The sequence below is a fragment of the Embiotoca jacksoni genome, unplaced genomic scaffold (genome assembly GCF_022577435.1).
Source record: "Embiotoca jacksoni isolate LCO1_2020_lvr unplaced genomic scaffold, fEmbJac1.0.p SCAF_2, whole genome shotgun sequence".
Taxonomy (NCBI): domain Eukaryota; kingdom Metazoa; phylum Chordata; class Actinopteri; family Embiotocidae; genus Embiotoca; species Embiotoca jacksoni.
The window spans coordinates 15930634-15958610 of NW_027185340.1; the positions used below are offsets into that span (position 1 = coordinate 15930634).

The 27977-nt window shown below is 41.2% G+C and overlaps 1 protein-coding gene across 3 annotated transcripts in view; it reads right to left on the reverse strand.

Moving 5' to 3' along the window:
• Positions 1 to 1667: 1667 nt before the first annotated feature.
• Positions 1668 to 27977, reverse strand: part of ptpn4a (protein tyrosine phosphatase non-receptor type 4a) — a 69960-nt gene continuing 43650 nt past the window's right edge. For 2 of the 3 annotated variants that reach the window (XM_069154764.1, XM_069154761.1), the window contains exons 9-27: positions 27769 to 27856; positions 26162 to 26250; positions 23052 to 23115; positions 20918 to 21090; positions 19643 to 19711; positions 19381 to 19518; positions 18840 to 19001; positions 15068 to 15227; positions 13869 to 13952; positions 13606 to 13662; positions 12621 to 12777; positions 11564 to 11730; positions 11103 to 11193; positions 10911 to 10972; positions 9047 to 9193; positions 8344 to 8472; positions 6666 to 6814; positions 6408 to 6543; positions 1668 to 6304 (exon numbers count right to left, since the gene is read on the reverse strand). In XM_069154764.1, the coding sequence (XP_069010865.1) occupies positions 5903 to 6304; positions 6408 to 6543; positions 6666 to 6814; positions 8344 to 8472; positions 9047 to 9193; positions 10911 to 10972; positions 11103 to 11193; positions 11564 to 11730; positions 12621 to 12777; positions 13606 to 13662; positions 13869 to 13952; positions 15068 to 15227; positions 18840 to 19001; positions 19381 to 19518; positions 19643 to 19711; positions 20918 to 21090; positions 23052 to 23115; positions 26162 to 26250; positions 27769 to 27856 (2524 nt within the window). In that variant the 3' untranslated portion in view covers positions 1668 to 5902. The remainder of the gene's footprint in view (positions 6305 to 6407; positions 6544 to 6665; positions 6815 to 8343; positions 8473 to 9046; positions 9194 to 10910; positions 10973 to 11102; positions 11194 to 11563; positions 11731 to 12620; positions 12778 to 13605; positions 13663 to 13868; positions 13953 to 15067; positions 15228 to 18839; positions 19002 to 19380; positions 19519 to 19642; positions 19712 to 20917; positions 21091 to 23051; positions 23116 to 26161; positions 26251 to 27768; positions 27857 to 27977) is intronic. The other variant, XM_069154763.1, reaches the window with a different exon arrangement.

The window sequence follows — 27977 nt, forward strand, 5'->3', positions numbered from 1 at the left end:
GCTCAACTCCGGAAGTGACGTCACGACAAAATCCCTGACCAAAAACTTGATTAGCATTTTTAAAGCGACAAAACCTTCATGTTTAGCTGCTGGAGTTATAATTATACTGTATATACAAAAAAAAAAACCGGACATTTATAACTGTTTTGACAGCTTATAGCTGATATTTTCGGCTGTGAATTAATTTATTATTACGAGAGCAGATGCTACAATTCTAAATACTACCAATTTGTTATATAAAAAAAAAAAGTACAATATTTAAACAGGCATAGATGTATGAAATAACTCTTATGCCATTTAAATGTTACAGTATTATTAGAGGACTGATCTCCACATTCATTTTCTGAATTTGAACCATACGACCCGTCTCCATTTGACAGCAGCACCCCCTTCTGGCTAGACGAGGAATAACTTTATAAATGTGGCCAGGAAAGAAAATAAAACGTGTTTGACCTCTGGTTCATCTGAGGTTAAAGGTTGGCAGAGTAGCGACGTATGTACATGGGCATTGTGTTAGAATAAATAAGTTCCTGCTCTTTTCAATGAGTGTTGAAATCAGGGAGCTATATGTACCGTGTTTAATTGTGATTAGGAATATTTCCAGTGCATTTCATTTCATTAAAAGACTTGGATATATTTGGACGTTTTAACTCTGAAGCACACGACTAGTCCAAGTTGTGCAAGTTGAAAGCTTTGCAAACAAAAAACTTGTAGAATTTACTGTGAACATAAACAGTATTATTATCTATACAAACTGCAGCAAAAGCGTGATGATCACTATGTGGATAGCATATTGGTTAATTCAGTACTTTTGCCCTTTTGCCTTCTGAAATGTCTACAAACTGCCTAAAATCTGTGCCTACCCTCTGACGCACAGTACTAATACTCTCATCCATCCTAATGCCGCACATTTACCATTTCCTGGTATGACTTGTATCTGCACAGGGGTTAGGGGTTGAAGTATCCCTCTTTAAATCATTGTAGGCCTTCACCACTTTTTAAAGTGAGCCCTGCTATTCCTCAGAAAGTACAGCAACTGCCTATATATAGAAGAGAAATAAAACATTAAAATCTCTTTCTGCTCCTTATTACAGAAAATACTTTTTTTTTTTTTTTTTACTTTTAATGCACAGTAATAGCTCTAATTGTGGCCTCTTGCTCAACAATAACATTAAATAATAATAAAAAAAAAACAGCTGATGAGATTTAAAGTACCTTTTTCTATCAAACCATCTGACAATATCATACATGTTTAAGGTTGGCTTTTATGCAAGACAGTAGGGAAGCTGTTTGATCAGCTGCTAGTATTTTCCTTCCAATTTATGTTCTTTGTTTTTGGATTGCATTTTTATGATGTTTCTTTCTTTCGTTGGAGCCTCGTATGACAGACAAAGAACTTTGACTTCCTCTCGGGGATAATGACTTCACTGTGGGGTCAAATCTCACAAATTAACAGGATTTATAAACTTAAAATAAGTCTCATTGAGGTCTTCAGCACTACCACAGTCTCTAACGTTGCCAAACCTCACTTTTACAGTGTGGAAAAGCAAGTTGATCTGAAGCCACGTCTCCATGCTTTGACAGACAAGCTTTAATTGTTCAGAATCAAGCTTATAGACATGTCCAAAGCACTGTAAAACCACGATACCAGAAAAGAAACAAGGAACTGAGGACAAAGGTTTTTATGACACAGGTAGGAGTTAACCAAGGGTATAGTACGGTAAAACATTTCTCAGTATTTTGTGGTTCATTATATATACACTCGCCGTTATAGATTACGTTTCAAAATAAAACAAAAATTTTGAAAGAGCAGTCTTGAAATACACGCCATTTGTGTCACATTTGAATCATCCAAAGGGAAAAAAATAAAATAAACAATAACAACAAAATCTTTCTGCTCACAAAGGATTTTTCCCTTTTATTTTAAAGATTTTTTTTCATATACAACATTGTATTTACATGGTCTAGTATTATTTACACAAAATTAACAAGTGGCACTGTGTAGTTAGGAGTTCTTTTTCTTGTTCCCTACAGGTGTCTTATTTTCAAAAGAAAATAAAAATGATAAATTAAAATAAAAAAAAATAAAATAAAAAAAACAACCTCATTTTAACAATGATTTATGTCTCTAACTCTTTTTTTTTTTTTTTTTTTCCAGTAGCACTACCTGCCACTCAGCCTTCTACAAAGTGCTGCCCCCCCCTCCCCCCCCCCCCCTCCCCTACCCAACTAGAATTGTTATCCTTTTTTACAAAAATACAACTAACCCGAGCCCTCCCCACGTCTGGTTCCCTCCAAACTACTTTTTGATCAGTACCCTAAACGAACGGACAGTACCAATTATGTGTCAACAGTAAAACACTTTGAACGCAGACAGCTCGTTGCTGGATGTTTTTGTGCAGATGGAAACTCTGGCAGCCCCTCAATTATTAACTTCTCACTGCAGGGCCACTGTTTTGTTGTCTTCTTAGAAATTTGTCACGGTCTTTTTATTTTTATTTTTTTTTATTTTTTTACTTGTGACCGATGCCATTTCATTAGTTTTAATTTGGTGGTTCTTTGATTTGGTTGGTCCTGCTGCCAAATAAAAAACCTGATGTGTTTTTTTTGTTTTGTTTGTTCTTTCAATCACAAACTCACATGTTGGGTTTGCTGTGGATGTCTAACTCGTGTTTGCTAATAAAAAGTTAAAACCAGTTATTCAGTCATTCACTCACTGACGAGCCTCAGTGTGTCCTTCTGTGGGGAAAACAAGCCATTTGATTCTCCGCTACTGTACCCACGGTATCCTGCTTAGATGTGTCATTTGCCTCGAGGCCGTGCAGAGAGTGGGATCCATGTATAATGATCCAAAAGGAAAAGGCATCGGGGGAAAAACAATGAGAAGAATGGACTGTGGTGTTGCGTGGGCTCGGCAGAAACGACTGACGGATGTTAGGCCGATTTTGGAGAAGAGAGATTAAGACAAAAAAAAACAAAAAAAAAACAGGGAAGCAGTTTCTTCTTGATCCCACCTCCATGTATGATTCAGCTGTTTGAAAGGGAGGTATGAGCACATTGTGAATTGTTTCACAGGCAAAGATGCAGCCTGAAAAAACAAACTCTTCAAGAATAATGTTTTGTTTTGTTTTGCCCCAAAAAAACTTGAGATCCGGTGAGATTTAGGTTTGTAGCTTTATGGCACAACCGTTCATTCCAGTTCACAGACAAGCAGGCGTAGACCAGACAGCTAACAAACTACACGTTAGAAATGGCAGAGGAAGAGGAGTGTGACACACACACACACACACACACACACACACACACACACACACACACACACACACACACACACACACACAGCAGTACATTTTTTCCAGCAGAATCCATTTTGGAGCTGATAAAAAAAAAAAATCTCTCAAACTATGAAGAGGCAACACTCCGTATCCCAACACTCCCATACCGCCACGAAGAGCACGACAACAGCTGAACCTGCACTTGGATTAACAGAGAAGAAAAGAAAAGAAAAAAAAAAAACGCCCCAACGAACAACTTGATGCAGGGTTCTGTGAATTAAAAAGTCATCATCGTTTCGTCTCACTCGTAACACATCATCTTGACTTAAAAACAACGTGCGCCTTAAAAATGAAAAGTACCATTGCAAAAGATGAATTAAAAAAATAAAAATAAAAAAAGGAAGAGAACTGATTGAATGTTGTTTGTGCTGCTTCTTTGAACTATCGACTGTTCTCGGGCAGACACGCAAACAGATTTAGGTCAAATTAAACAGCTGGTTTTAAGCCCCGCTCCAGTGACCTCTAAACCTCACTGAAAGTCAGTTTTTTTTTTTTTTTTTTTTTAAAGTACTCCATTAGAGAAACAAAGAACTGGTTTAACGCTGATCGCCCGTACAAAGCATTAATCCATCAGTCTGAATGTGAACGTGTACGATGGTACCAGGTACTGCTCCGCTTTACAAAAGCCTTTACCCACCGCATGTAAAAAGAAACAAATATGGGAGGGGGGAGGGGGGTATCAGTCAGTAGAGGGAGCTTTTTAAAGTTCATTCACACAAAGGTTGAGATCAGTTCACTGTCAATGAGTGAGTTTACATGCACTATGAGAACCCGGCTTTGAGTCGTGTTCTGGTTTTGATCAGATTCAGGATGTGGCATTTACATGGCACACGAGAAACATGGTTATTCATATCGCTGTGTACACGATCATAACAGTATTGAGGTTTCTGATCTTGCCTTCATTTCTCAGCCACTGTGTTCTTTACTGAAACCTGAATAAGGTATTTGCATGTATCCACAGTATCCTGGTTTCTATCAGCGTACTCCAACAAGCATATCCAGGTTTTAAAAAAAACAAACCAGGATGAGATGTTTAAATGTGTTCCGCATATATAATCATACTCCAAACATCCAATCATAGCCAGGATACTAATGCACATGTAAACTAGCTCAATGCTGTTCGCCATTATTTAGTGAAAGCTAAAATAGGAAAAAACAAATACTTATTGCATAAAAACGTCTGGCAGCTTTCAACCACTTCTGAGCTCATCGATGATGCCGCTGTCGGACAGTCTGACCCCCTGTTCGTTTCTTTCTGTCTTAATGACCTGTGCAAAGAAAGCGAGAAATGTTTGGGTTGCATAAAGAGGATCGATGCATGCGCAGAGTCATCCTGGTCGGGGGGTGGGGGGTGGGGGGGCCGTTGCTGTCGGTGTCTGGCTCAAGGACACTTCAGCAGCAGGGACCCCGCTGCAGGTTGGATTTTGAAACGGTCTGAATTTGAAAGAAATGAACTGACCTCAGCCTTGTTTAGATTGTAACTCGGGGCGGCCGGGTGTCTACTGGGGCCTCTCAATACGAGACCGTCTTTACCGTCTCGTGTCGAATGTATTGTGATGTGATAAAAACGTCTGCCAGATAACTGATGGTTGTGACCGTGAGAGGTCCCCCCGGTAAACACTGGCCCTGAGGATTGTAAACCGTGTTCTTCGCCACACCAAACGATCGGCCACTTGTGTGTCTGCAAGCTCAAAAGCACAGCACAAAGCAGGATAAAGTATCCAACCTGCCACAGCATCGAACGAGAGGCGAGACACAAAAGTGCTTTCGGTTGTCCGTCTGTCAGTCTGTGCTGTCAGAAGCTTTGACTCAGAAAGCTGAGAAAGATAAAAAATAAAAAAATAAAACAACAACAAAAAAAACAAAAAACAAGTACAATAAATTAAAATCACTGATTTTTTTTTTTTTTTTTTTTTTCCCCACGAAAAGCAAAAGAAATAAAGAAGTAGTTAGAAGAAGAGGAATCACACTACTTTACTACCTAAGATTTAATCAGGAAAGCATGAAGCTCTAGACTCATACAAACGAAACATACGACTTTTTTTGTTTTTTGTTCAGTGGACAGGGTTTGACACAAACTAGAACACAATAAATACTCTTTCTGAGGAACAAAAGATAAGTTTTTTTTTTCTTCTCTGTATCAGCTAAAAGGACACTAAAAAAAAAGGCAGGTCCGTCTGGCAGACTCGCTCAGAAGGGGTCAGGGCATCCCTTTGGGTAAAAAAAGAGGGGCGGGGGAGCTTTCCATCCACACAGGGGCAGCCCTTCCCCTTTTGTACTTATGGCACTACAGCGATTCCCCATCCACATTTTATTCTCTCGTACTTTTTACTCTTTGTATACGTTTTTTTTTTCTTTACCCTGAACGTACAATATCCCCTAATGGTACCTATTCAACACAGCTGGATATCTTTTTTTTTTTTTTTTAAGTCGATTTCGTCCACAATTTTTCATGTTTGTTTGTCTTTTTTTTTTCCATTTTTGTCAGCATAAAGTGCAACAGTGCTTTTGTTCTCTCCTCCGGCCTCCTGGCCTCCGAACCCCCGGCGACCCGCAGAGGTCAAATGTCACAGGTTAGCGGAATCTGGGTCAGGGTTCGCACTGGTCTCGCTTGTGACGCTGGTGGCGCTCGCGACACTCGGCTCCTCCACTTCCTCCTCCTCCTCCTCTTCATCCTCCTCTTCCTCCCCGTCTTCTGTCACTTCTCCCACGTCCAGCACCTCCACTTCCTCGTCGTCGTCGTCCTCTTCGTCCAGCCCCTCGTCCAGCAGCTCCACCACAGCCGCCTCGCCTTCCTCCATCGCTGCCGTCTCCTCTCTCTCCTCTCCCGCTTTCTGCTGCTCTTTATTCTCCTCCTCCCTCTCGTCGTTCACTTTTTCTCTCTGCTGGTACACGGCCGTCTTGAGCGGTCTGACCAGACCTTCCTCGTAGACTTTCAGGATGGCCTCACACACAAAGCGGTACTGGCTCTGATTCAGAGAAAGAAAAAAAAAAAAGAAAAAAAAGAGATTTTAGCTATTGGTTTGAAATGCTTGAGAGCAGCTGGACAGACAAATGCAGGCATCTACGTACAGGCGTTTGTATCATCATGGCCCTCTGGTCTCTCATGGTCCTGACAATGTCTAGAGGATACACCGGCTGACCGCACTCCATTAGACACAATGCCGTCTCCATGGTGATCAGAACCCCTGTCCGACCAATCCCAGCACTGGAAAAGAGCAGCAGGGGGACAGGGACGGATGTTCAGTTACAAATTAAGAGCAACTTAGACAAAAGAAGGATCACAGTTGCTTCAGGTTGTCAGTCAGTTAAGAGCTGACTCTTCTGTACCTGCAATGCACAACCATTGGCTGGTCCTGTCCGGCCCGTTTTGTCCGCACCAGAGCCACAAAGTCCAGGAAATCGGTGGAGTCATCGGGAACGCCGTGGTCTGGCCAAGCCAGGTACTGAATCTGAGTCAGCTCCCTCTGTTGCTCACTCTGAACAAACACAGAGAACGGGAGAAAAAAAAAAAAGGAAACCAATGACTTGATATGTTCTTATGGGCCTTTCAGAAAGGCTTGTGTTGGAAATAAACTGAGGGTTTTTAACTATCACACAAGTCAAGACCCAAGCCATGAATGATTCTCAGATATCACTCCACTCAAAACGGGTAATTGTAGTTAATGTGGGAGACGTCCAATCGTGGTTTACTGAGCTCTGTATCCTGGAGGTGGGGACTGCACACAGCCCTGTTTGTGTAATTATGGCCTTTAAGCATGTTACGAAACAGAGTATGAATAACCAACACTGTTCTATTCTTTCTACTCCGCTGGACCTCACTGCTGTTTCATATTTTATGAAATACTGATCAAATTTTCTCTAGATTTACTACAAAATGTTCATTTAAAAAAAATCTGTAATGAAACAAGTAAACAAACACAAGTCACCCTTTATATTTTGGGAATGAAAAAAACAACCAGGACACGGTTTATAATGTTGAGGTAATGTAGACTCAGTGATCAGAAAATAAGAGTCAGTAAGATTTAAACCTAACGGCAACAGCATGACGACGACTGCAGCACACACACACGCACACACACACACACACACACCCGACAGAAGACGGCGAGCGCTGACCACTGTTTCTTGCACGACTCAAAGCCCCTGTGCTCCTCTTTAATACTGCCTCGCTGCATCGCCATGGCAACACATCTATCTCCATAGCAACAATCACAGGCAGAGGAGAATGCTAATTACCTCTTCTTATACCCATATACTTTAAAAGGTCATGCTTACATGAGGAAGTAATCAGGAAAACACAGATGGCAGGAAATGACGAACAAACAGCGGGATCGTTTTGCTGCTCCGAAGTCGTCCATAAAACGTCTTTTTAAGTTTGATTTTCTTCCGGTCGGTTACATGTCACATATATCACAGCAAGCACAAATAAAAAGCCTTCAGTTTAGAGGGTTGAAAAACACATGTTCACCACGACATGTTGAAGTAAGACTGGAAGCTTCAAAAGGCTTCAACATCACAATAAAACAAAGTTATATTCTCCATTCCTGTTTTTCAAACTATCATCATCCCACTCTCTACTGCTCTGTATGCTCTCTCTCTCTCTCTCTCTCTCTCTCTCTTTCTCTCTCCCGCTCTCTATTTCTGCAATGTGAGTGACTGGGGTGGTTGGGTAGCCATGGCAACCGGATCCCAATATGTGGCCCGCATGCGGCAGCGGGAGCCAGAAAAAGAACAGCCCACACTGGTCACTATGGCAACACACCTCCTCGGGGTCCTCGGGTAGCTCATCCTTCCTGAGACGCCGGTCCCTCTCTTTGATTGGCCCCAGAGTCTTTCTCTGCACCGCCTTCGCCCTCCTCCTTAACTGCCACTCACTTTGTCCTCTTTCTGGCTTCACTTCGATTGTCAAGTCTTTTGTTCTTCTTCTCTTTCGATCTATACGTTACTTTCTGTGTAAGTGTGTGTGTGTGTGTGTGTGTGTGTGTGTGTGTGTGTGTGTGGTTACCTGTGTGTGCAGGAGAGTCATCTCCCGGACCAGGAAGGCAGAGTTTCCCTCTTCGTTGTGGCACGTAACTGTAAAGTCTCCGTAGGTGGCGCTGCAGTCTGGGTTGGGCCAGTACTGGTGACACTTCACCTACAAACACAGAAAAGGTGTTCAGCTTATAACTAGACATTTAACTTATTTTACACGTTACAACTGTTCCTCCGAGCTCCGACGTCAGAGGTCAGGGTCTGCTCCTCTTCAGTTAGCCATCTGTTTGTTGCCATTGCATTCACAACACAGATGTATAGCATTAACAATACAAACAGTGTATCTGAAATTGTAAAGAAAAAATAAAATCCAGTGTCAAGGTAAAGAGTCGAGAATTTCCAGTCACAGGAACCAAATTGTAGATATTTTTCTCTGCACTGCAGCACTGTGTCTGTAGGCTATTTTGTTATGTAATTTGGGTATTAACCAGCTTAAGACTTGAAAATCAATAAAAGACACGAGTTGCAGAAAAGTCTGTAGCGTGTGTGACTCTACAGTATAAAAATGTAATATTTTGACAGTAGAATTACTGGATGAAGTAGACATGCATGACTCACACGGAACTAGAAACTGAGACTTTTACAAATGGTGAGATAAAGTCACAGCGATGAAGAACTCTGGTATCCAAAACTATACGACTTTTTTGTCCTTGTCCTTGAAGAGCACTTTGACTTACCCGCCCTCTCTCGACCTGTGTAGTCAGCATGACCACCATGGACGAGCCCTGCTCCCAGGTCATTTGCCAGAAGTCAGGGCAGGTGTTGGGCAATGGGCCCTGGCACGCTATGTAGCGGTTTATCAGACTGGAGGCTGGAATCTCCATCTATGTAGAGAGGGACAGAGAGAAAAGGATGCAGAGGGATTACATTCACCGACTTTACAGGCTTTTAAAATTCTATTCATTGTGTGTTGTCAGCAGTGCTGCATTAAAAGGCAAAGGTTGCAGCACCACAAGGTTAAATGGAGAAAGAGTACTTTCAAATTGTGTCTTGTTCCAAATTCTTAGGATTAGGTCTGCCACAAATATTACATAGCCGCCTGATAGCGATTATTTGAGCTGACCGAAATCATTTCTCACGATCATCAAAATCAATTCCATTCATCTGTATGAAAACCGCAGGATGAAACTAACAGATGTCATATTTCCATCGTTATTTCAATGTGTTTTCCCCTCATTTGGACTGATGTTTTTTTTTTAATGAAATCATTTTGATTCGCCCCCTTCTTCTGCCGCGGTTTAATGCCACGAGTGGAGAATTAGTGCCAACAGCTGTGCTATCTCGAGACGCTGAGCATCTAATATTGTGCCGGCCGCATTAAGAGGAGCATCTATTGACACTGGAATCATGGATTCAGTTGTAAAGCTGAACACCAGAGCACCGCTGTGGGCACATTTTGGTTTTTAGCCAGATGGAAAAAGAAGAGCACAATAACTTGGAGGAGGCGATTTGTCAGATTTGCAGCAAAAAAAAAGGTGGCAGTTAAAGATGCAATTTATTTGTTCCAGTGTTCAGCGCCAATAAACAGCTCTTCTTCATCATCAGGTGTATTATTTAACTATGATTCGGCTTATATAATAATAGTAGCATTAAATTGGACAGAACAAAACAATTAAATCACAATTATTTGTATAACAATTCATCAATAACTAATATTTCATGATCAAGACAACCCTCAACACGATGAGGAGTGACCCATTATTATACGTATTTAACGATAATTCCTGGTTAACATACAAACGAGTCGTCAAATATTGTGTTATTATCAACACTTTTTGACTTCTAGCCTCACAATATATCCCAAAACTCACAGAGCAAACAGAAACAACCGAACGTCTTTTCATTTTTTAATGGCTCCTGGTCACTGTCACATTGGTAATAGACAGCAGAGTACATTCTAATAAATAATGACACTGATGAGAAAATGTATTAGTGCATATAAAGGGCTGATTAGGCTAATGAGAAGCGGAGGCCAGTGTCCTTCACGCTCACAGGCATCTTTAATTAAAACAACAGAATAAACAATAACTCGACTGAAAAATATGTTTTGAAAATCCATCATGGCTGCAGCCCTTTACAAAACTGAGTGAACCCCTATCACATCATTTCTACTGCTGTTTTTTTTTTTTTTTTTTTTACTGTGAATGTTCATGTGTGGGGTTCTTCCATGTTCTGTACAGTTATAACAGGGCGGAGAGCTTTGTTTAACTCCCAAAAAGACATTAGTTACGCAAAAAGAGGTAATGTTTCCTCCAAAAAGCCCATTTTCTCCGTTTGTCACCTTCTGGTCAGACATACGAGCTGCTGTTGGCTTACACAGACAAATGCCTGGCAGACTCCTAAACATGTGAACCATTAACTCACACTGTCACTCACAAACATACCGTCTGATGTGGTTAATTCATTTTACCAGTGAGGCCAGCGCAGCGTTTCAACACGTGTTTCGACAGTGAGCAAAACAGACCACCTACCACGCCTCCAACGAGTAAAACAACGCAGAGACACTGATGAAAAGATGAAAGACAAATATGACAAACTCACATTGATGTAATTTGCATTGATGTAGTCATCTGTGCTTTTCAGGATGACCCGCGTGGCATCATCTGTCGGGACAGAGAGAGAGAGACGGAGATGAAAAATGAAAAAGTGAGACAGAAGATCTGAGTGTGATGGGAGGAACAAAAGATTAATCTCAGCAGGTATTTTATCACACAGCCACGTGAGGTCACGTACAGGGAGAGATGTCTCTGTAGCGATTTTTGGAAACATTCTGAGGTAATTTGGCACACAGCATGGTCATCCCCGGCCTCTTCCTGTACAGTTGCTGTAAGAGAAGAAACACAGGAGTTCAAGTTGTGGAAGATTGTGAAACACAAACGGTTTCTTTGCCCACTATGTGCATGTAAATATGTATGAGCTTTTATTGCGCTTGTATTCACCCAACTTCACATGCATCAAGTGCATATTGAGTGTGTATTTGTATTTAACATTCCTCTTCTCAAAAAGAAAGCCGCTCAGTGATGACGATAAAGTGCAGGACATTTTTGTAATTGAATTTCCAACAATTATGCACCAAAGTAAACCTATTAGTCAATCAAAAAACTAGCGACTCGAGCCCGTGTCCGTGTATGACCCATATACTTTACGCGTGGATTCTGCTTATGCGAATGCGTTTCTGTGTCTATTCTCCTCACATCAAACTGCGCCAGTATGGCTCCGCTGATCAGGCCCTCCTTCAGCGTGACCATAGAGTCCCTCAAAGCATGCTGGTCTAGCTGGGCGGGGTCCTGAGGGGACTTTTCGGGGATGTACTGAAAGTCTGGCTCCGAGTCCACCTTCTCCTCCACCACGTCGTAGATGGCTGAACAGGACAGAGAAAGATATCACAGTTTATGTGCACATGTCTGTTTATGTAGGCCAAAGAAATGCTGCAACTCCCAACCAGTGCGCTGCCTTACAGCTCATCTATGTGCAAATAATGACATGCTTATATTTCAACATCGATTAATGTGAATCGACAGGCATTCAATATATTGATGCAATCTTATATTTGCTTTGATGTAAAAGAGGGGGGGGGGGGATCTCAAAATCCCTCTTTGACCCAGTTAAAATATCAAGAATTTCTATGTTTCATCATCTTTTAAAGCCCCCCTCCCGCTCCGCTGGTGCTGATTAAAGGAAAAGCTTTGGCATCGCTCTACATGGTGGATACATATAGCCAAGATGTACAGAAACCAAAATGTACAACTTCATAGACCTCATTTGCAATTACAAACACGAGTACTGAGCAGTGCAGAAGCAGAATCAAAGCTGGTGACCTGATGTGCAGCAGCACTAACTATTCACATGTTTCCACTTAGCCTAGAAAACACTTAACAAATGTTTACAATCACTAAATTAAACCGAGTTGCAGCACAAAACTAGTTCTTTCATACAAATAAAATTTGTATACCAAGAAACTGCCAGAGGTGGCTATAATACAGCTTACTGAACCACCTGACAAAACTAGCTTGCTGATATGTGACAACATTTCATGTTTAAGTCGTGTGCTGATGACTCGTAGTGGACAGCGAGTTTTTTTCCGTCAAATATACGAGCCATTTATTGTTGATATGGATCAGGGTTGACGCAGTTGACCTGTCACTTAATGGAAATTTTGTGTCATAATAATGTTAACCGTTAAAGTGAATTTGTATCCGTTGTATTTGTTGTTGTTATTTGTTGCAGATCTGACCAATAGGAACAACTCACCGTTTGGTCTGACCAATAGGATGAGCTCCCCGGAGTGGCTCTCACAGCTGGCTTTGATGAACATGACCACCTGGTCGTGGGTGTGGTCCGAGATGTCCCGCCCGTTAATTAGGACCACTTGGTCGCCCTCGTTAAGGCGAGGCACACACAGGTCAGCCTGAAGAGGAGGGTAGAGGGATGAAGACGAATGAACAACAACCTTCACTGTCCTGAAACCTTCACCGTGTTTAGTTGGAAAAATGTCTCGAGATGTCACGACTGTGAGACTAAGCTAGTCTTTCAAATGACTCTCAACCACTGACTTGGCTGTCACTGAGGATGGAGACTTGAAGAAAGTCATATTTCAACCAGTAAACAGAGATAAGTGGGACGTGTGAGTGAAACTTGAGCCCCGACTAGACATTCGCTGCGCTCCAAATGACTTCACTTTAAGCCACACCGCAGCTAGCCTTAAAAGGTATGTACTGTCGCATGTAGTACGTGTACAATCGGGGCATACTACTCCATCATAAAAATGTGTCTTGAACTTTGACCCTCTTGAAATCCGTAGCGCAACATTTGAAGTAAAAAGGTAATGCCTCTTCTTTTTCTTCTTCCTTTTGCAGACGGAGCATTAGCGCCAGCAACTCTCTGGGCGGCTCAGTCGATGTGATGTATTTGCAGCCGGGCAAAGGATTGTGGGTCAGAACAACCAGAGTAGCACGTTGGCCCGCATACTGGCACTTTTGGCATTCTACATTTAACATACTATTTATTGGGACATACTAAATCTTTTTCTGACATACTAAATAGTACGGTAGTTTGGATATTGGAACGCAGGGATTATAGGGTCCTCAGATTTAAAACATCATGAGGTTACCATGTTTTTCATTTGAAATGGTGAGTTGCAGCTTCACCCCAGTTAATACACACACACACACACACACACACACACACACACACACACACACACACACACACACACACGAGGTGGTTGTGGACTTACTGACGTTCCCGGAGCCACTCTAGAAACGATGATAGGCATCTTCTGGTCAGCTCCACCCTGGAGACACACGGACATATGTTAAAAGAAAAATGCCTTTCACAAACATCCCCTTTCAGGCAAGGGGTGTGGATGTGTCGTGGCGCATACAGATGATGGCATAAAAAAGTTAGAAGAAGGACAGTTAGACGTAGAGGAGATCCAAGGAGGCATAAAGTTAGAAAGGCCGTGAACGGACTTTTCGCTCCAGCGTGATCAGGTCTCACCTTGACATTGAAGCCGAAACGTCCGTGTTCATCAGGCCTCATTTTGATCAGGACCAGATTATCATGAGGGACGACTCCATTCAACTGAAAGAGCACATTTCAAAACAGACACATCAAATGTCCATCTTGCTGTCCTCTCCTGTATATCATCCTACAAATTCATCCTGTACATCATCTTCTCGGAGCAAATTCAAAAACTGAAACGGGTCAGGGTTCTTCGGCTGCGACTCCTGTGTGCCTGTGACTCGAACACTGCTTAATAATATCTACTTGACAGGTGGGTCAACAAAAAAGGTACAGGCATACTCTTCTGTTACATTCACTGTACATTTGCATCTGATTAGAATTTGAACTAAACATCAAAAATATCATTGTAATCAAGACAAAGAGCTTCAGTGATACATTTGTGGCCACAAGGGGGCAGAAAAAACATGAAACTTTATAGTTTTATAAACACAAAATTATTTCATTTCACATCCAGCAGATATGAAATCATTTTTATTAACTTTGTGTATTTGACAACCTGAAGACTGTAGGTCTAACCTTTACTTGACCTTTTGGGCTTTTTAAAAACAACAATATATTTAATACTTTAGAGCCAAAACAATAAGCTCAAAGAGTCTAAACCGCTCTAACACCGATTAGTTTTGTACAATGTTAACGTCAAAACGATTGAAATATAAACATGTGGTGTTTTTAGAAGCTCAACCATCATGCTCAGGTGAACACAAAGAAACATCTCAAAGAATATTCCTAAAATGAAAAACGAGCTATCATTAAAACGATAAATATCCATATAGTTATCAAAACGTCGAAAAAAGGAAAGAAAGGGAGGAAAAACCAAACTGCAGAACATAAAACTATTTTGTCAGATGAATCCACCAAAATTACTTCAATAGTAAAAAGTAAACAGTGAAGGCTTCTTAAATTTTAATTTATTTTCATGGCAACTGTCACGGTCACAGTTTGTCAATTTTGATTAGTTGCCCAGCTTCAATAGAGCAAGTCTTGTCTAATATGATTTGGCCAAAGGGAAGACTACGGTTGCCGTTTTTAACAATGAAAAACTGTCTCTGCAAAACTCCTTAAAATTTTTAAATGAGCAATTTCAAGGATATTGTAGCGACTTTTAACATTTTCTAAAATGCTTTATGAAACCGGGCGTTCTACATAATGACTATTTGTATTGTCACACTGACCGTGGTCTTGTCAGCATTGACGGGAACATCATACATCTCGTTGAGGTGGTTGTCCAGGAGGCTCTGCTGGGAGTGGGCCTGGATGATCTGGCTCAGGGTCTTCCTGCTCAGCTGCTTGGGGGGCAGAGCTGGAGGTAGGCCATCTACCCCTTCTGGAGACCTGGAGGGGGGAGACACAGAGACAGAGAGAAAGACAGACACAGAGAGAGAGGAGGAGGTTAGGGGACGGAAGTAGAAATAAAAAGAAAGAGATGAACGTTAGGGAGGAAAGATAAGACTATTACAGTCTGGATTTGACAAAACTATTTTGGACTGGCGGTCTGAACAAGGCCGCAGACATAATGAGAATAAAACAAAGTACATCTTCACAATTCTTATTGTAAAGTCTTCATAATTTCCAAACTCAATCTTTAGCAGCATTAACTCATGATAGAGAAAAGGTATTTTATACATGGTTGGAAACCAAAGCCACAAACATTCAGCTACAATAAATACACAACTAATTATCTCGTTAAAAGGTCTTCCTATTTGTAGAAGGGGTGGACTGAAGGGAAAAAAAAGAGAGACAAATAGAGAAAAACAGATAAAGGGGAATGAGAGAGAAAGAGACAGAGAGGCTTAATAGCACTGTGTTAGTCACAATGCATTAACCTCAATAAAAGGGCTGCAAGAGGAAGGAAAACACCCCATTCCATCATCCAGACAATAAAAGGCAGTCAGCGTGTACGGTGGAACAACACAGTCGGTCAGGTGAGGCTTTCAGCAGCATCATGGCTCGCTCTCTGGTGGGTAAAAGCCACTCATTTCACTCTACGTCTGTGTGTGTGTGTGTGTGTGTGTGTGTGTGTGTGTGTGTGTGTGTGTGTCTAAGATTGCGCCCAGGCACTCCTCAGGGGCGGCAGCACCAGTCAAAGAGCATTTCCTTTGTTTTGCCTGCTGCTACTGGTGTCACTTAGTGTCTTAAACACACACGCGCCAACTAACATTTATTATGGGTCAGAACCAGGTCAGGCTCTCAGAAGGAGGGCGGCGAACTGCAGGCCTGAGCCGAGACTGCACATCCTCTTCTGTTACTGTATTGCCTCAGCACGACAGGAGACAACTGTAATGGATACGCAGACGTCTTCATACCGTACCACAACTTAGGCACAGCCCGGGGATAAGGAGATTTAAACACGGGGCATGACTAAGCCCTGCTGTTTAGTTTTCCTTCTGTCAAATGTTTATCCAAATCCTAATTGTCTTCTTTCGCTAATGAAATTTATGGAAGCATGACATAAGCTAGAACTAAATGACTGTGTGGGTACACGGCAGGTGTAACACATGCTGCTATAAAACCACCAAAAGATAGATTTAAAAAAAAAAAAAAAACTCTTTCCGTGCAAACCCACTTATTTTCCAAAACCACCCTTAGATTTGTATCTGTGAAGAAATAGGTCTGATTACAGCCTACAAAGTAAAGTGTCATAACATACCATACAGTCGCATGCAATGTTGTGTTACAATATACTGTATAATTGCACCTTTTTGTTCAGCATTTTAAAAACCATTACTGTAAAGTACCGCGGTTAGCTTAACAGGTCATTTTCACTTTACGCAAAACTAAAAGCAGAACATTATAGAGTTTCCAAGGGTTATAAAGGTTTGTTGCACCGAGTGTGTGTGGAACTGAGTGTATAGCTGCTGCCCTGCAGGAGAGACAGCAGATTCTAATTAAGGCTCGGAGACACAGCCCCGAAATAATATGATATTTAAGGGTATTTAAGGGCGTTTTTTCTGAGGACTTTAGTTCGTAAACAACAGTAACTGGATTGTTCTTCAGATTAAATACAGCCACTTCCAGTCATGTTTGTTGTTGCTTTGCTTAAGTTACACACCTATTGTATGTCATTATATCAACAAGTAGGAATATAACAATTATCACAATAGTTTTCTTTTCTTTTCTGTTTTTTATCATATATTGAACATTATACCACTATTATTTTGGATAATACAATAAGGAACATCCATAATTGTACTTTTATTTTAACTTGAGAAAAATCAAGAAAAGTCAAGAATACTGCTGTCACTGTAGTTCTACCTTTAATAATAGGGATGGGCAATTCTTACCAACGAAAAGAGGCAGAATTCTAAGTACTTGGTGACAAGAAGTAGTTATAGATATCTCCTCAAAACCAAAGTGTAAACAGGTGTGGGACCAAAGTAGACAACAACATGGGGTCGGTGGAGGAGCCGATTCAGAGCCAACTTTGTTTCTTTTGACAATAATCTACTTTTCTAAATTGTAACCATGAAACTATTTTCTGAATATTTGCTGCCCAAAAGTAACATGTGAGCTTCGGAAGGTCCTCCGTAGTGAACTCATTTAAGTCTCTGAAGGATTTCTTTTCTCGTCCTTGGGTTTTTCGTGGCAGCAAATAAAGGATAAACCACATCTCCTCTATAAACTGGAAACAGGATTTAGGGACGGAAGCTGGGAGATTGTGAAAACCAAACTGATACAACAGTTCATTAATTTTCACCAGTTTCCTTCTGCCTGACATGGTGTGTTTGAATCCTGTCAAACTGAGCCATCATGCAAACAGCACACTTTCCTCTCATTGATTGTAACACTACAGCAAATAGTTGTTGTGCTACAAGCTGAATGATGTCAATAATTGTCTGTGCAATAACAACATTAATGCATAAGCAGAACGAGTGTCCTTAATTTCTGGGTTATGACAGAGGAAGGATGTTCAAAAGACTCCTGATTATCTAACATACATGTTTTTGTAGTTTTGCTTGAAACTTAATTGTTGATCAGAATCTTTTAAGAATTATTTAAGGATAAAATGCAATATTTTGAAAACGTAAACTTGAGGAAAATATTACAGACTAGCATGAAATAAACAACACTTACAGTTAATAAAGTAACATGCATGGATAATGTGTGTTTGAGAAAGAAAGAGCAGGTGATTATGTCATCTTTTGGCTATGTAACAGAGCGATGAGCCACTAACTTGGCATGTTTTTGTCTGTGTGCGTATGTGTGTGTGTGTGTGTGTGTGTGTGTGTGTGTGTGTGTGTGTGTGTGTGTGTGTGTGTGTTGCGAGTAGCTTTGTAGGCACAGGAACTACCACTCACTCACTCACACTGTATAAACAGAACATTTCAGGCTTTCAAGCAACAATGTCGAACTTTATAATCAAAGGACCAGAAATGTCATATGCAGAGGATACGCAGAAAACACAAATATACACAAACTAATTCCTAGTTCAGCCCTGTTGCGCAACATCTCCGCCCTGCAACCCGCTATAAACACATTTTATGGGCTGTTTTTCAAAGGGTTCATCTTTCCAATGGTGCCGACTAAATGACACTGGTAGAGGGTGTGAACTGTTGGAAGAAGCCGCAGACACCGACAGCCATAAAAAATTTTTTTTAAAAAAAACAGTCAAATCAGCAGTACAGTCAAAGAGTGAGACTAACGCTGATGAGTAAAATGCAACTTCTAAATTAAAGGCTGGGTTGTTTTTTTGGGGGGAGGAGCGTACTATTTATGAAGCAGTTAAATTATGATCTAAACCAAAGCTCCGCCGCTGAGTCAAGAGCTGATGTTTTTCCCAAAGAGAAGGAGCTTTAAAGAACGTGGGTGGGATGGGCATCAAAAAACAAGAATGCAAAGGGAGAAAGGAGAAAAAGAAAGTAGAGATGTAATGGTGAGAATAACGGTAACATAACGTGTCACAGAAGATCCTAATTTCATCACACTTCTAGATGGGGTGAGACTTACGGAGTGGAGTCCAGGCTGATGCTGTTGGCCTGCGTGGACGATGCCGACTTGTGATTGGAGGAGAAGACAGGTAGGCTGGGTGAGGCGTGGATCACATGATCAACCAGGTGGCCAACCGACGACGGGCGTAGTCGCGTGCCCTCTTGTACAAACAGCGAGTTCCTGACAAATACAAGAGACATGTTGTTGAAGGGTTCAGAAGGAAACATGATGGAAATGCGTTTTTGGTTTCGGGTACTAAAGTATCGGACAGCTGACATCCAAGGAAAACTCAGGACTGCACTTTTGTTTAGTTGTTGTTTGATCAGAAATGTTCAAAATTTTGCCAATTTTAGATTTTTTTTTTTAAGATTGAATACACTTTTTAAAGTTAACTGTTTGTAAAGCTAAATAATATCTCTGTATAATTTGGTACTCTGACATCGTACAAGCACTAACACTGAGTAAAGGCAAGGGAACATCTTTTCTATTAACATAGAATAAACTTTCCTGTGTAAGATTTTCCAAACAATTTTTCAAAACAAATCTAAGTGGAACTCACTGATTGGGCGTGCCGGGTGGGGAGCGAGTGGGCAGGCTCTGAGTCTCCAGCCTCTCATCTGATAGGCTGTTCCTGCTGACCGACTCCCAGTCTGTTCCACCCACCAACTTCCTGGCCAATGGCTTGCTGGGCGACCTGCTTAGACCGAGACACAAATTCATTTGTGCCAAATTGAAAACAATAGTAATTATACACGGAGTTTCTCTACTCTTACAAGCATCTAATGTCTACATTCAACTATTTAAAAAGTCACGTCTATTACCTGGCAAATACTCTGTCCTTGATGCCTTTCTCCTTTCCATACTGCACAGACTGCACCTCCGTCCGCCCGCTGCAGACAGAAGCAACATAAACAGTCAGTGGACTGACTTTAAAAAAAAAAATGTTGCTTAAGTGAAACAATTCTTGGGTTTAGCGAGGTTTTAAAAACTGATAATCAAATCTACGTTTACTTTCCCTGTTTCCTAAAAAAAATATGTGATATGTGGTTATCACATGACAACAATAATACACTGCTTTATTCTGCTTTAATAAGAGCTACTTCAGTGGTTTTAGTTCCTCAAATATTCCTGGAAAATTCTGCCTTAAAACAAACTGAATCAAGATGACATCAGCGGTCAACCAGCAACTAACAAGTGCAACATATTTTATCCTCTGAAACACTAATAACATGTTAACAGCACAAAGTCTAATTCAAATAACTATTGGAAATTCTTTAAATATCAAGAGCAAGCACACACACACACACACACACACACACACACACACATACACACACACACACACACACACACACACACAGTCAGGCCAAACATCAGACAAGCCTCGCTCGCATTGCATCACTGCTGCTCAATAATGCATCACAAGACCTCCAACTCACAGTTCATCTCTCACTAACATCTCAGAGAAAAAGGAAATTAAAAATGCTACCAGGGAAGTGGAACAAAGTTGACACGGGACAATGTCATGATCCAGTAAATAGACGACATTATTTTAAGTTCTCTGTCCTCATTCCAACTTTAAAGTATTAAAAAAATGTACATCTGGGATTTTAAAGGAATGTTTTGTTTGAGAAAGGAGCAGCAACGGCAGCAACGCCGGTCTGTGAGATGAACTGCAGAGCACAGAAACAATCCCTGCACAACTTAAAAGAATGGTTGAACAAGGCCAAACAAGTTACGTTAGGTTTTCTGAGGCAAACCATGAATGATTAAGTTGTGGTTTTTCAGGGGGGCAACGTTGGAGACAGGCACCCACTATCTTTCCAGTGTTTTTAGGATCTTAAACCAAAGTGTAACAACCTCATCGATTCAAAAACACAAGCACTTCTGTTGGGTGTTTCCTTGAAGTAGGATACTGGTGAGAGTCAGATTGAGGGAAAGACAGACAAAGCATCCACAAGTCTGGTGCATGTATGTGTTTGAAAAGTCTCGCTTTGATGGCGTGACTTTGACAGACGGAAACGTACACAGAGGTTCTGTCTTTGTTTACTCGGTGGCTCCTCGGGGAGCGCATGTTTGTCTCCTCTTGTTCTTACCAGTATCTGAACTTTGAGCCCAGAGTGAAGTAGTGAGCGAAGAAGTTCTTCTGTGGCGGGATGGGCCGCTCCAGCCTGAAGAAGGTGTGGTGCTCCACGCAGGCCTTCCACAGGTTCTTACATGCCCGATAGTTGACCATGTTGAAACCCAGCAGCGTCTCCCGAGTCTCAGTCTGCGGGCAAGGAGGAGAGGAGGACAGTTAGAGGGACGTTAACTGTTGATAAATGACTTTCAGCTATTGTCACTGGTTATACACTACTTCAGGCTAATTATCGGTTAATGTTTCTCCGGTACTTTTAATAATCATATCAATTGCTTAAATCCTTTATAACCCTTTTAACTGTCTAGTCCTTTCCCTTGGCTATCTCGACTGTCCATTACTTTCAGCAAACCATTTAAACTGTCTATTCTTTACTTTTAGTTATTTCAACCACAGCTCATCGTTTAGACTTCTCAGCTGCTTCTCTGCACGTCAAAAACTGTATGTTTTTTCCTACTTCTCCAACTGTGTCTCATTATAACCAATAAATAACAGAGGTAACTATTTACAGGGTTCCCACTCAAAGTCAATGTCAAATTCTCTGACTTTTTCGTGAATTTTATTGACTAAAAAGCTGAATTTCCGTGACCCATAATAAATGAGAAAAACAGGTTGATCTTTAAAATGATCTTTTCTGTCTTCTACTCTTCCCACTCAGTAAACACTTGAAATTAGCATTTTCTGGAATGTTTGCCTTTGTTAGCGGGTAGAAGAAAAAACATCTTTACTGAAGTAATTGCCAGTTGTTGACAAGGGGGATAAAACCATTCAAGAAATATGGGAAATTGTAAATACCTTGATAAAAATTATTACATACTAATAAATGACAACTCAAATTTAAACATGCTACAAACTAAAAATCCCTGATATTCCATAACGGCCCAAAGAATGATCAAATCCTCTGACTTTCCATGTCTGGAATAGACTTTAAAATCCCATGATATTTCAGAAATTCCACGACCAGTGGGAACCCTGTATTTAGTGAGCTCTGCTGGAAGGAATGGGACATGCTTAGGTTGCTCTAACAACATGAAAATAACAGTTACAACCAAGGAAGTAATAGCAGGCAGTCGACAGCTACATAGATCAGTTACTTCATGTACAAGCATCACTTAAACGATGATATATGGATAAATGTGTGATTGCAGCCTCTCTGGTTGAGATTAGGCAAAAGCAGGACTTTGAACAGATACAAAAAGTCACTGGTTCTAAAATAAACATTACAACACCGACTGCAATCAATATCTTAAATCTAACTTAATTTTGTATTTCCAAAATCTTCCCACATAAAAAAAAAAATGCATAACCAACTTTAAGTTTATTGTATTTTTTAAGGTGAAAAGAGGGCAGTTTTACCCCCAAAACATATCTGCTTCAACAAGAACATTTATTTGACTTCACTTCAGAGACAAAGAAAAAGAGAAAGGATGAAGGGGCGGGACTACAACTGAATGGTAGCAGGTGGACAAGGCCAGAGGAGTAGAGGGGCAGAAAGAAATATCAGCATTACATTTATTGATCATCAGTTCAATTCAATATTTGCCACGTTCAAGGCCAGTGTAGCTGCTGTAGGTGCACATGGGGAGAATGTCAGGAGGAGAAGAAAAAAACAAAAAAAAAACTTGTATGATTTAACTATTAAATGTAAGAGCAGTTTAAAAAGGACAAATGACGACTGTGAATATACGTGCTGGATATAAACATCCGGTTGTCGTGCTGAAAACATTCATGTGTCAAACAAAGGATGCAAGAAACGGTGGGGGGAGTCAACCAGGACACAAACATCAGGGGGTTAATCTGACACTGATTACACACGCATGCAAACTACAGTACTGTGCTGCGCTATACATTTATACAGTCAGTCCAGTATGTGCAAAAAAAAACCAAAAAAACACTCTGGATAAACTCCATCTGTTCACACACTAGACACAATTGTAGGAGGGAGGTGATGGTTAAGAAGTGCATATGTGTTTGAACGCTTGTGTGCGCGTGTGTGTGCGTGTGTGTGCGTGTGTGTGTGTGTGTGTGTGTGTGTGTGTGTGTGTGTGTGTGTGTGTGTGTGTGTGTGTGTGTGTGTGTGTGCGTGTACCTACCGCCTCTCTTCTCAGCTGGATAAAGAACTGTTTGCACTTGAAGGAGATTTTCACTATTTTCAACCTGGCAGCAGGAAAAGTCGAAAGAAATCCATAAGAGAAATGAGTTAGTTACCTGTTATTCCCAAAATAAAACACTTATGTTACATTTTTACACAAACCAATTTAACACTGTAACGATCTTGAACAAAATTACTACAGCACATAATATTAATATAACAAGTTTGTAAAGCATTGAGGTCATAATGTGTAAACTGAATGAAATATGTTGTTTACCAATCAGACTGCAGTTTGATTTGTAAACAAATATAATACAGTTGCTATTTAAAACAGGCAGATACAACCATCAAATAACAGAATACTGTCACTCGGATCAAAACATTCTAATTCATTGTGAGCAAAAAACAGACGCAATGGCTTTCAGCTACAAGCTGAATATAAAGATATATAAAGTGTTTTCAAAACATACAAATGTTCAGCTTTACAGTTTATGTTTTTAGTAACTGATAATCTGTCTTATTAGGTAGGTAGGTAGGTAGGTATATACTTTATTAATCCCCGAGGGGAAATTTTTTAAATTAAATTAGTGGGAAACAAAAGCTTAAAATATAAAATAAAATTATAAATACAGCTTAATTTTGTCCCAGTTGAAGCATCCTCAGCCACACTCGCTCCAAATCACCATTATTCTGCTCACTATATTCGCCGACACGGTTATAACTGCCAATATTGATTGAAGCATCGCAGGTGCAAACTCCTCTTTCAGAAATCAATAAACAGACTGAAAAGCACACTTCTTCATGAATTGCCATTTCTTCAAAGTCAGCTGACCCGCGTGTCACATCCCGACTGGTCATTTAACCTCCAACCTCCCTCCGTAGCTACGGGTTGTGGATTACAGTCTCCCAGTGGTTCAACAACACCCACACTTTCACATCAACCTGTGTGTTATCTAGTCACGCACCGAAGAAGAAACCGTAGACACAGCATTGGAATCGGAGGACCGCACACGTGAGGCCCGCAGTAAGAAGTCTGCTGATGAGCAGCAGCAGCGGAGTAACATAATCCCTTCCTAGAGGTCTGTTGCTGCTGTGACTCATCCCACCCTGCTAAATATATTTTACATACTTACTCACACACACTTGCATGGACAAACACGCACGCACACACATGCTCAGGCAGAGCGTGAGTCATGCCCCATCTAAGTGTGGCTCATTTGTCAGGCTGCTGTGAGCAGAAATAGGGAAGAGGCAAAAAAAATCTAAATGTCTCTCTCTCTCTCTCTCTCTCTCTCTGTCTCTCTCTCGACCCTTCCTTATCTTACAGTTCACTTTCCCGATAAGAAGAGAGGATAAGTGACAGGAGCAAAGCAGATGCAGAAACAGTGGGCCTTTGTTATAGAGAGGATGCAGAAGTGAAGAAAATCGGTGAGCCGAGGGGTTGAGCTGAGAGATACTGTTGACGATTATGTTTCTCGCTCTCTTTCTCACACATGGTCGTCGACAGCTGTTGGGGACACCGCTGTTGGTCTCTAAATTTAGCTCAGCTGACTGAGTCCACACACAAACTTGCTTTAGCTTTCTGTTTTCGACTTTGCAAGTGTTCTCACGCAAATCCAAAACTGAACCTTAACCCTAAAATTTCATGTACTTTGCCTTATTTCCCCCAAAACCTTGTGAATGTGGTCCCTACCGTCTCAGTAATACACAAAATTTAGCTCAACTTAAACTCATCCTGGCCAAAAAAATGTCTATGTGTGTACACACACACGCACACACGCACGCACGCACACATACACACAAATTAGCTGCTGTGTGCGTTTGGTCAAGGTGTGTATGTCTGTAAGGCCTCCACATAAGTGAATTATCTTCCGGACTTACAGGGGTTTGAGTAGTTACTCTCCCACCCCCGGCTCCCATTAACATTTAAGCTCCCACAGTGCAGCAGCAGAATATGGGAGATTTCCAAGAATCAAGGCTGCGGCGAGAGAACAAGAGATATAAAGAGAGATCAGACTTAGTGACGTCCAGAGAGAGAGAGAGAGAGAGAGAAAGAGAGAGAGAGAGAGAAGAAGAGCGGGCAGATTTGATGCCTGTAATATTTCCAGGAAACAGAGTTTGAGGTAGACCCCCCCCCCCCCCCCCCCAAGTAAAAAAAAAAAAAAAAAAAAAATCCAGTGGAATCATCTGCATAATTGTAGAAATGATGAACTGAGGCTTAAACATTAATATGCCATGTCAATAATCACTCTGCGAGGGTTTCCAAAATATTACCCAGCCCATTTCTCAGCAAAAAAAGGGTTTCTGGAGGCAGTTCAAGTGGAGCTGGCAGCAGATTGATGGGCACCGAGGTGAGTTTGTGACAAGAACAACCACGGTTTGATTCCCCGGTTCAGGGGAAATCTGGCAGGGCGGAAATGACAGAGTATGAAAACATCAATGGACAATGCTTCTTTTTTTTGTCCTCGCACTGCTCTGTTTTTCATCCACACAGATCCATTCATTCAAACCCGAGAGCTGCCAGGTTTTCTGTTGGCCACAAAGCAGTTGGTTTTAAAAAACCTTGATCTTAGGCTCCAAAGCAGGTGTAACTGAAACGTATGATCACAGGCTTCTTTTATTGAGTCAGATACACATGCTTGTTCAAAAACGGTGCGTTTTTGTTTTGCTTCCTCTCTTTCTGTATTTCTCCCTTCAACAGACAGACTTTCTGTTTTGGTGGAAAGTTTTCTCCAAGGCGTCCCCCACGGTTTAGTACCTGGTCCTCTCCTATTCATCCTCTATGCTTTCTCCCTCTGTGAAATCATCAATCATCACTGTCTACACTGCAGCAATTACATATTTATTCATTCAATTTCTACTACAACTCACTCTGCCTTAGTGTAGTTGAATCATGGATGCGAGAAAAGCGTCTGAAGCTCAAATGTGACAAATCTGATACGATCACCACCAGTACAAACCTTCTCACCAAAAACAAACAACGCGTAAATACCGTCACAAACCCGTCTGTTTTTCTTGTTTGGTGCAGTTTGTTTCACATTTTGGTTCTTGCGTTATTAAAGACACTAGCGACGTGTGATTTTACATGCGTGATGTTCGTGTGTCACTCACCATGGGAAATAGTTGATCCGTACCCTGTTCTTGTAAATTACGATGCCGGCTGACATGACGCCGATGAGAATCTCTGTGTTACTCTGGTCCTGAAGAGAGAACGATCGATTTTTAGAGGAGTGTGTGTGTGGCAAAGGTGAAAAGCAGGTGAGCAAAACAGAGACACAGAACGAGGAGCGGAGTAAAACAAGAAAAAAAACATGAGTGCAAGACGTATTCAGGTGGCCTTACTCACTGATATAAAACAAGTAGATGTTGCTTAAAAGAGAGCTTCCAGGCTCTACGTCTACCTGCCTGAAACTGAGAGTGATAGCGAATGAGACACTGAAAGAATCCCTCACATGAAGGGCAGAGTGGATGAGGATGGGGTCCAATAGACATCTAAAATTTGCCATGATAAATTTAGCCTGTTGTCACCAGTCCCAAATTACTGAACTGAATAAATGGGTCTGGCTGCGCTCTTTAGGGAATCGTTTCCAGTCGCCGCATCCTGCTGGGCGAAGACCTGGGGTTGATTTTGAAACCATTGGAGCAGCTTTGACCAATCAGCATTGACCACCATACGTGTTGAAACTCTTCCACCGCTGCAAATTCATTTAGGTAACTGTGCCGGACTTCAACGACATCGCACCAAGCCTCACACACTGGTTTCTGATTGGTCCGCCCTTCAGAGTGGCTGAGCAAACCTTAATGTGAACAGGGTTTCCAGACGATCATCACAGCATGAAAACAGATACATTATCTAATTTATAATGTGACTTCATATAATGTGGTCTGGATATCATTAGTATTACATTATGCGGTAATGCTGATGATGACTGAGTGGTAATAAGTGTTCTTCTGCTGCTTAATCAAAACATCAAGTTTGATTTTCTGGGACATCATTTCTCCAGATTTTTCTACATTTCTAAAACTGACTAATTCAGGCTCATGACACCATCTTAGGAAAGGACTTTATATTCCTTGATTGCTGCTAACTTTGAACTTTATACTAAGGTTCATGAACATGTTTCATTCCTTTTTTTTTAGTTTAATCTTGTCTGTCAGGTTTCATCCTCATGGAAGTCCCAATTAGTACAACATTTCAGGACCGTTTCCGTCCCATAATGACGTCACAGTTGATGCTGCATTGTTCTCATTTCCTTCAGCAGCTTGAGGATCAAATCTCTACAGGACGCGCTGGAAATGACAACAGGCCAGAGAAATGGTAGTTATTTATCTTTTCTACACGACTATCCAAAAGAACTACGTGAACAAAAAAAGGGACGGTTTTACTACTCTGCTACCATGTGTTGGTGTTATGATGATAGCTGAATGCCAATGTGTGGCATTTCTGCAGGGTGTGGGCAACAACATCAACTGTACACACACTGCAGCTCCTCCAACCTGTTCTCATTCCCAGCACAGAGAGCCTTGGCTCCGTTAGTCACTGGCAGAATGAAAACAGTACATCATCCAGCGTGTTGTGACAGCGAGGAAGAGTAAAACCTTTGACAGATTGGAACTTCAACACAAACACACAAGCACAGAGTGTGTGTAGAACGGTCTTTACACAAGCGCACTAAAACAGACGAGCGTTAACGGACATGGAATAAAACGTTACTTACCCTTGCATAGTGCAGCTCTACCCCGTAGAGCTCCAGCGTGCGTGCTGTGTTCAGATAATTAAACTCTGACTGGGCAGGAGATAGACCACTGAGAGAGAGAGAGGGAGAGAGAGGGAGAGTTGGGTACAGCAACAGACAGGGACGAGAGGTCGTGTGTGGGAGCAAAGGGAGCGATGATGACAGGGTAGCGCATTAAACGGACATATGGA